Source organism: Rhamphochromis longiceps, unplaced genomic scaffold, assembly GCF_057381845.1.
Source record: "Rhamphochromis longiceps isolate RC_006_pf unplaced genomic scaffold, R_longiceps_female_GT1.1 unmapped_scaffold_2, whole genome shotgun sequence".
NCBI classification, from domain to species: Eukaryota; Metazoa; Chordata; class Actinopteri; order Cichliformes; family Cichlidae; genus Rhamphochromis; species Rhamphochromis longiceps.
In genome coordinates this window covers 45,934-55,000 of record NW_028187222.1, presented here as the reverse complement: position 1 = coordinate 55,000, position 9,067 = coordinate 45,934, and the positions used below count along the sequence as shown (strand labels likewise).

The 9,067-nt window shown below is 42.0% G+C and overlaps 1 protein-coding gene across 1 annotated transcript; it reads right to left on the bottom strand.

The window, feature by feature from the left end:
* Positions 1-1,617: 1,617 nt before the first annotated feature.
* On the bottom strand, positions 1,618-5,056 carry LOC146640781 (tripartite motif-containing protein 16-like). The gene is made up of 2 exons (XM_085399900.1): positions 4,888-5,056; positions 1,618-4,171 (listed from the first exon to the last, which is right to left on the bottom strand). Exon 2 carries the CDS (start codon positions 3,873-3,875, stop codon positions 2,202-2,204), a length of 1,674 nt encoding a protein of 557 aa, XP_085256026.1. The 5' UTR covers positions 3,876-4,171; positions 4,888-5,056; the 3' UTR covers positions 1,618-2,201.
* Positions 5,057-9,067: the final 4,011 nt, after the last annotated feature.

Below are 9,067 nucleotides of genomic sequence, written 5' to 3'. Positions count from 1 at the left end.
ACTGACCGAGTGCTCAGTGAATACCTCAGGCAGCAGAAACCCAAGAAAGAGGAGGGAGACGAGGAACCATCATGGAAGGACAGAGCCCTGCACGGTATGTACCACCGGCAGATAGAGGAGGTGGCTGATATCCAGAAATCCTACCAGTGGCTGGACAAAGCTGGACTGAAAGACAGCACAGAGGCACTAATCATGGCAGCACAAGAACAAGCTCTGAGCACAAGATCCATAGAGGCTGGGGTCTATCACACCAGGCACAATCCAGCACATAACAGCAGGGTGCAAGATGCTAGCAGGCAAGGCATACATGGAACGCCATAACCAAGTGGCCGGCATAGTGTACAGGAACATCTGTGCCGAGTATAACCTGGAAGTCCCGAGGTCAAAATGGGAGATGCCCCCAAGGGTGGTGGAGAATGACCGAGCTAAGATCCTGTGGGACTTCCAGATACAGACGGACAAAATGGTGGTGGCTAACCAACCGGACATAGTGGTGGTAGACAAACAGAAGAAGACGGCCGTAGTGATCGATGTAGCGGTTCCGAATGACAGCAATATCAGGAAGAAGGAACACGAGAAGCTGGAGAAATACCAAGGGCTCAGAGAAGAGCTCGAGAGGATGTGGAGGGTGAAGGTAACGGTGGTCCCCGTGGTAATCGGAGCACTAGGTGCGGTGACTCCCAAGATAGGCGAGTGGCTCCAGCAGATCCCGGGAACAACATCGGAGATCTCTGTCCAGAAGAGCGCAGTCCTGGGAACAGCTAAGATACTGCGCAGGACCCTCAAGCTCCCAGGCCTCTGGTAGAGGACCCGAGCTTGAAGGATAAACCGCCCGCAGGGGCGTGCTGGGTGTTTTTATATATACATACACATACATACACATCCTTTCTTGGTTGACACTTGCACTAAAAAAATGACCATACATACATACCAGTACATATAATGGTCAGGGATCAACATGAACCTGTCTTCTCTAGTTGACTTTAATCAACTCTGCAGTGGCTCCAAGTCCATAAAGAAAAAGTGCAGCATAGAGCAGCTGAGTCATTCTTTGTCTTGTTAATAAACTCAGGGCACTTGCTAATGTGGTGTTCAGGTGAGCAGCAATATGCACATGCTGCCTTAGCTGTTATGATGGGTTGTGCTGCCTGTACAGGATGGGATGCATTTGTCCCATGTAATATTGTTGTGAGTGGAGAGGTGTACTTACGGGCAGGTCGTGGCTGGTTAAAGGATGAGACAGGACTGTCCTTTCTTGGTTGACACTTGCACTCTATTTGCAACCAGGACGAGAACAAAGGTAAGTCATACATCATATCTCCTTGTTTCCTATAAATGTGCCGTTTGAAGCAAGTAGAATTTGACAACCCACTACAGCAACTACAGAATAAAACCACTAACCAGACTGATGACAGATTTCAAACATGCTGAATATGAAGAGTAGTATAATGTAAACTCACATGATTATCAGCCATAAGAACAAATTTAGATTTATATTGATGATATATAAGGTATATAAATGTTAGTACAGTGTTATGGTCTGTCTAGGCGTGGCAAGACCATAACATAAGAGTGATCCATCCCCATCTGATCCAAAGCAGCACATCACGCAATTAATACTTTTTGACAGTGATTTATTTACAATGAGTGAATTTAGAAACAAAGGAAGGGAGATTATTATAACTTCGAACCTAAGGACAAAATAACAAACAGAAGGGAGCCTATCTCAGGGATAAATCAAACTTACCTATTCAAAAGAATTAAACCAAACCACAACGACTTACCTCCCTAACTAACAAAAACAGGAGAAAACTGTAATCAAACAAAAAGGCGGTCCACCCGTACATGCTCCTGCATTAAACAAACATTACTATACAGTAAACACACAGTCTGCCAGTTGGGATGGGCCGAGGATGAATGACTGGCCGTCCAGGGGGGTGTCTTCTTATATGCTGCCTCCTGGTCATTAGCCAATCGGTACGAACAGTCCCACTGGATGCACCAATCATGGAGAGGCACCTGCACACTCAGATTTGAATATTAAAATTACGACAACAGTCGTAACAAAAGTTTGAATCAGTCCAACATTATTTTCACACATCAATGGACCACTGAACTTCTCAGCTTCTAAAATGTAAAGCCTCATTTAGAAACTACACAAGTACATATAATGGTCAGGGATCAACATGAACCTGTCTTCTCTATTTGACTTTAATCAACTCTGCAGTGGCTCCAAGTCCATAAAGAAAAAGTCCAGCATAGAGCGGCTGAGTGAATGTGGTCTGGACTCTGTGGAGGAGAGTCATGGTTTCAGAGACGCTGTAGAAAGACAGAATACCTGCTCTGTGATCCAGGTACACTCCTACTCTGGTGGACGGAGGACCTGAGAGGTGAGTTTGGACATTGTTATGGCGAAATTTATTATTGTCTGTGTACCAATATAATGCCCAAGATTTGTCGTTGCGTCCAAAGAAACATTCATTCACTCTCCCTACTCTGCCGATGTTCTTGTATGTGACTGCTATACAAACTCCTCCCCATCCCCACTCCACCTCCCAGTAACAACGTCCAGTCAGACTCTCTCTACTCAGGACCTGATAACATCCTGTGAATCTGTCTGGATGATCAGAATAAGACTGTTGTTGTTCCATAAATGTTACTTTTCTGTTCCCTTCAGATAATAATAGATGTGTGTGAGTTGTGTTTGGATCCAGTGTGATTTCACATGAATATTTTAAGAATCCAGCTCTGGTCTTTGGCTCTGCTGGTGACAGTAAAACATCCTCTTCAGTGACTGTCAGTGAGATGTTTGTCCATTCCTCTCTCAGAATGTCCTGTAGTTTATCTCTGGTCTCTGACACAGCTGCTGTCACATCCTCAAAGTAGCTCAGAGGACGAATATTGATGCTGGATGAGTGTGTAGACTCACTGAGTGCTGACAGTGAGGGGTAGTTGTGTAGAAACTGGTTGTGATCCTCTGTGTGTGAGAGCTGCTCCAGCTCGCCGTCTTTCCTCTTCAGCTCAGCGATCTCCTGCTCCAGCTTCTCCTGAAGCTCTTTGACTCGACTCACTTCAGTTTCCTGCTGGGATCTGACCTGCTGCTTCACATCAGAGCTTCTTTTCTGGAGGAGACGGATCAGCTCAGTGAACATCTTCTCACTGTCCTCCACTGCTTTATCAGCAGAGCCATTGATGGCCTCCACCTCCTGTTGAAGCAGCTTCACATCTTTCTCTCGCTCCTGGATTCTCTGCTGGATGTTTAGTCGTCTCACCTCGAGCTCCTTCTGCTTCTCAGTCCTTTCTGCTGCAGCTGGGACTGTTTCATGGCCTTTATGTTCATCCATCGTGCAGAGATAACAGATATTCTGCTGATCAGTACGACAGAAAATCTTCATCACCTCATCATGACGAGAGCAGATGTTCTCCTGGAGCTTCTTGGAGGGGGCCACCAGCTTGTGTTTCTTTAACGGAGCTGCATCATAGTGAGGTTGGAGGTGTTTCTCACAGTAAGAGGCCAGACAGACTAAACAGGACTTGATGGCTTTCAGCTTCCTCCCAGTGCAGACATCACAGGCCACATCTTCAGGTCCAGCATAGCAGTGATCAGCTGGAGCAGCTTGGAGTCCAGTCTTCTTCAGCTGCTCCACTAAAGCTGCTAACATGGTGTTTTTCTCCAGGACAGGCCTCGGTGTGAAAGTCTTCCTGCACTGAGGGCAGCTGTGGATTCCCTTCCTGTCCTCTTCATCAAAGTGGGTTTTAATACAGTTCCTGCAGTAGCTGTGTCCACAGGGAATAGTCACCGGATTTATCAGTAGATCCAAACAGATGGAACAAGAGAAGGTTTCTCGGTCCAGCTGAACTCCTTTCTGTGCCATTTCTCCTCTCAGTGTCAGTGACTGTGTGAGTTTCTCTTCCTTATAACTGAAACTAGTCTGAGCTCTGATCTCAAAATGTGAATGGAGCCTGTCAGCTCTTACACATCACCACATGTTGACTGCATGTCAGAATGATAGAAGTGATACAGACGATGGTATCAGATCCACATTAACGTGATGGTATCAATACTTTAGTTTGTGTCTCTCCTTTAACTTAAGTCCGCTTCATCAAACAGCACCTCTCTTCTTCTTCAGATCTTAATGGCATTTGGCAAACACAGATCCATTTTCATCACCTGTGCAGACAAGGGTAAAGCAGTGAAAAGGAAAAAAGAAAATCTTTGAATCAATCAATTACACAATTGGCCTGACAAATTCCTTCCAATTCTAGCAAACTGTTGCATCCAGTAATATGTGTTTTACTGATTTGATTGTTTTCCTAACCAATGTTTCCAAGACAAGTGAGAATCAACAGACACCCCAACATAAAACTGCCAGTCCTTTACTCAGGACATGATATGTGCAATTTAGACATTTTTCATCTTTAAATCACGTCCTCACAGTGAAACTTTTGTCATTCTCTTTAATAAGAAAGAAACAAGTAATCTGAGCTGCTTTGATACTTACAGCATCTCCGTGGTGGGGGGAGGCCTAATCTCATAGCTAATTTATCCACATCTACATCTTACTTGGCTCATCAAACATAATAACAACAGACAAGCCGTCACATTTCTCGCTATAATATGCATTTTAAAACAGAACTTTTGTCCCCGTTTCTGTTTTCTTTTTTCTATTTCAGGTACTCCGGATAAAACCCCACAGACGCTCTTTTGTTGTCAGGCAGCAGACTGTGGAGTCCATTAACGCTTATTTGACTGAGTCGTGTGTCTTTATCTTGCTGAAACACATCTCTACAAACACTCATCAGAGAGCCGTTTCTCAGTATTTTAGCACTCTTCATCTCCCTACAGGCGTATTTATCGCTGTTGTTGCTAAATCTGGTTCCACTCACCGAGCCGAAGAGTTTTTCTTCTTGGGCCATTTTTTTATACTTTACATCCCTCTTCGTGTCTCGTTGTCACGGTTACACTGTCCATTTTCTCCACATTACAGATTTCATTTTGCTCTTATTGTGGTTTTCGCCTCGTTTAACTTCGTCGTCGTCGTCGTCGTTTCTTGGCGGTTAGCAAACAACGACGTGGCGCATTACCGCCACCAAGTGGCTTGGAGTGTGGACTAGCGTTAGCTCATAGCAAACAATCAAATAAATAATACAGTTTATTATTATTGTTGTTGTTGTTGTTATCATCAACAACAACAACAACAATAATAATGCTAGAATAAAACACATAACACAACGTTGACAAAAGAAGAGCAATAAACACAAAAGCACAAGATAAAATGAACAAACAGTGGGTTCACAGTGAATATGCAGATTTGAACAGATGGGTTTTGAGTCTTGATTTAAACTGGGGGAGCAAACCAATGTTTCTTATATCTGGGGGCAGAGAGTTCCACAGCCTGGGAGCAGAGCAACTAAAAGCTCTGCTTCCCGTGGTGGTGAGGCCATAAGAAGACACAGAAAGCTGGATAGAAAAAGAAGATCGAAGTGAACGGGCAGAAGAGGTAGTGCTTAACAGGTCAGAGAGGTAAGGAGGAGCAAGGTTATGAAGGGCCTTGACGGTGAGCAGAAGAAGTTTGTATATTATCCGGAAGGACCCAGTGAAGTTTAGTGAATTTTGAACCAGTTGAAGCTTATGGGGGGATTTTGGAGGAAGACCCTGGAAGAGAAAATTACAGTAGTCAATGCGGGAGGTAATTAGACTAGGACAAGAATGGATGTAGACTGGGTGGAAAGAGAAGGACGTAATCTGTTGATATTGCGTAGATGGAAATAGGCAGAACGAGATTATTGATGTGAGATTTAAAGGAAAGTGAACTGTCTAGGATGACACCAAGACTCTTAACCTGAGGAGAAAGGAAAACTGTGGAGTTATCAATAAGCAGATAGAAATGATTTGCATTCAAAAGGTTGAATTTAGTGCCAATAAGGAGGATTTCAGTTTTATCCTCATTTAGCTTAAGAAAATTAGAGCTGAACCAGGATTTTAAGTCAGGCATTCTGTAAAAGAAGAAAGTGGGAGGGAGGATGGATGGATGTCAGAGATGCTGAGAGAGGAAAGTCTGCTTAGAAGGACAGAGTGAGAGATGAGATCACTGAGGAAGACAGGTTCAGGGGGGCGGTATACAGTAGCTAAGATGGTGCGAATAGGTCCAGTCAGACCAAATTCAGACCAAACACATGGGTCAGCCACACGAGTAAAAATAGGACCGTAATTTCCTAGCATGTACAAAAGAAAATGACTGTAGTCATTGTCAAAGAGATTGTTAAAAGTTTGAAAATAGTTGCCGTCTAATTTTTAAATGGCGATAGATTGCCAACTGAATGACACTTTACTGACCATCTATTTGAATTCTTGTTATATTCTTATACAGCAACATATATGTGATTTTTTATGTGTTAGCAAAGTTAATTGATAGATAATACAAGTATTTGCTAAAATGACCCCAACTGTAGGCAGATTTTAGACTGACAGCAGATATTATCGACAGCTTAATAATCTAATTTTCCAGCAAAAACAAAAAAACAACTCAAGTGAGGGAACTTTACCTTAGTGCACAAAACAGATACTGACAACATTTAGATTTAAGGACATAATTTGCAGCTGGAAATAAATGTGATAAATAGCAATATGCTCATATTGCAAAATGTTAAAAACTAATAGCAATAATATAGCATTGTGAGTGAAATATTGTGATGAAATTCGTTATTATGGCTGATAATGTGAGTTTAATTTATACTGGTATTTATATTCTTTAAATGTCTCAGCAGCAATCAAAATAATAATTATTATTATTTTAAAGAAATCTGAATCTGAACATATTTCAAAGCTTCAAAGTGAGTTCTTCATACATGATACGTGACAAACATTGACACACATTTCACTTAACATTAAGCCGCTGTGCTTAAATAACATGGATCTCACAAAGGCCAGCACTGTTAAAATAGAGCATGGAAAGGGCCAGTGTGCATCTAATGTGTTACATTTTTGCAGTCAAAGTATTTTACTGAATATATTTTAATGTATTGATTCTAATTATTTCAACTTTATTTCATTTCCACTATATTTGTCTTGTATACATTGTAATTTGCACTCTCTAGTGGTGGAAAGATAAAGCTCCATGGAGCATTGAAGCTTTTATCTATTTGCTTCGTTCATGGACTGAAGCTTTACGATGCTTTATTTGCTCTTTTGTGCCATCAAGTGGACAATAAATGTAAAACAGGCAGAGTGATTATAACGACACTCTGTGAGGTATCGTAATGAATAAATGAATGAATTATGTTTGTGATGCCAATATATAAATTGTGAACATATTAACTCTGTGTGTGTCTACATGGTACAATGGAGGGTTCAAAAGGGAAACTGAAACCAAAATGGCGGGAAGGTTTTGCACTTGTGCTACTAGGGACATAATGTAACACCTAAAATAAGAGCAGTATTTTAATCATTTCAAGCAACAAAAGTTTATACAAGTTGGAATTTACGTTTTTCTGTCCTTTCTAATACTCTAGATGTTTCCAGTGTTTGGTTGACCCAGCTATGTTTGAACCTCCACTGTTGTGTCCGCAGGTCTGCGGTATTCAAATGATGGGACAGTTTTCTACAATTACATTATTAGAATACATCAATTTACCTTGAGTCACAAGGGTGACGTGTGTGTGTGTGTGTGTGTGTGTGTGTGTGTGTGTGTGTGTGTGTGAGAGAGAGAGAGAGAGAGAGAGGTATCAGGAAGTGAAATAAGAACAGAAGTCGATGGCGGGAGAAAGAGCGGTGGTGAAAAATTTTCAACAAGAGGCGAAAACACACACACACACACACACACACACACACACACACACACACACACACACACACACACACACACACACACACACAAAAACAGAGGAGGGGGGAGGGTCCACGAGAGGTTTGACCGGCAGGTCTGCGAAGGGACCGGAAACAGCAGAGCGACGTGACGTTTCAGGAAGTGAAATAAGAACAGAAGTCGATGGCGGGAGAGAAGAGCGGGGGTGAAAAAAAGGTCAAACAAGAGGGGAAAATACAAAAACAAAACAAAACAGTGAAAGTAAATCTGTAATGTGGATGAAACGGACAGTGAGCGCAATGTAACCGTGACAACGAGACACGAGGACGGATTTAAGTCGAGGTTAAAAAACTGTCTCCAGAAGAAAAAGTCTTCGGCTCGGTGAGTGGAACCAGTTTCAGCTACAACGGTGATAAATAAGCATGCAGGGAGGTTAAGAGTGATATAATACTGAGGAACGGCTCTCTGATGAGTGTTTGTAGGGATGTGGTTCAGCAAGGTAAAGACACACGACTCAGTCTAGTAAATGGAAAGGAGGTGCAGTTTGGGCAAAGTGTTCAAGCAGTAGGTAGAATGACAATGTGGTGGAAAAAGTGACAAGATGGTGATAAAGTGGCTGAAGTGATAACGAGCTCAGCATAGACAGGAAAACATGACAAACATCATGTGGAATCAGCTCATTGTTATTGTTATTAATATTTTTACTTCAGCTGGGGTAATTGATGGATGAAGGAAATAAGTTCCACTGAATTACAACAAGTAGATATAGGAAAATAAGATATGTGTTACTATATAAGCTATGGGACAGATTTATGAAGCAGGACAGATTATTGTGACGCAGCAGTTGCAGTGAGATTTAGAAACATTGTACTGTAATTTATTTAGAAGCGTGAAGCCAGTTCACTTGAGTAAAGAACAGCTCAAAAACCAACCGATCTGATGAGGGAAACAGTGATGGCCTACTAGCTAAATCAAGATGTGACCCTGTGAACGACTTCCCTAAACCTGCAGTCCAGCAGTTCATCTAAACAAAAGGCACCTAGACTAAAACAGATGTACTTGTGTTTGCTATACCATAAAACAATAAAAGAAGGTACGAGCTCTTCTTGTGACTCCAGGATCTGAGTGTGAATGCCAGAACACTCTGGAAGACACACAGTCTTTGCAAACTACTAAGGATCACACATCCTATCACTACACAATCAATTATTCACCTCTAAGCATATATGGTTTTATTTTTCTAAGGATAAATGACAATCAAC

Coding starts and splice junctions, on each gene's coding strand:
- LOC146640781 (XM_085399900.1), bottom strand. CDS start 3,875: ATGGCACAGAAAGGAGTTCAGCTGGACCGAGAAACCTTCTCTTGTTCC.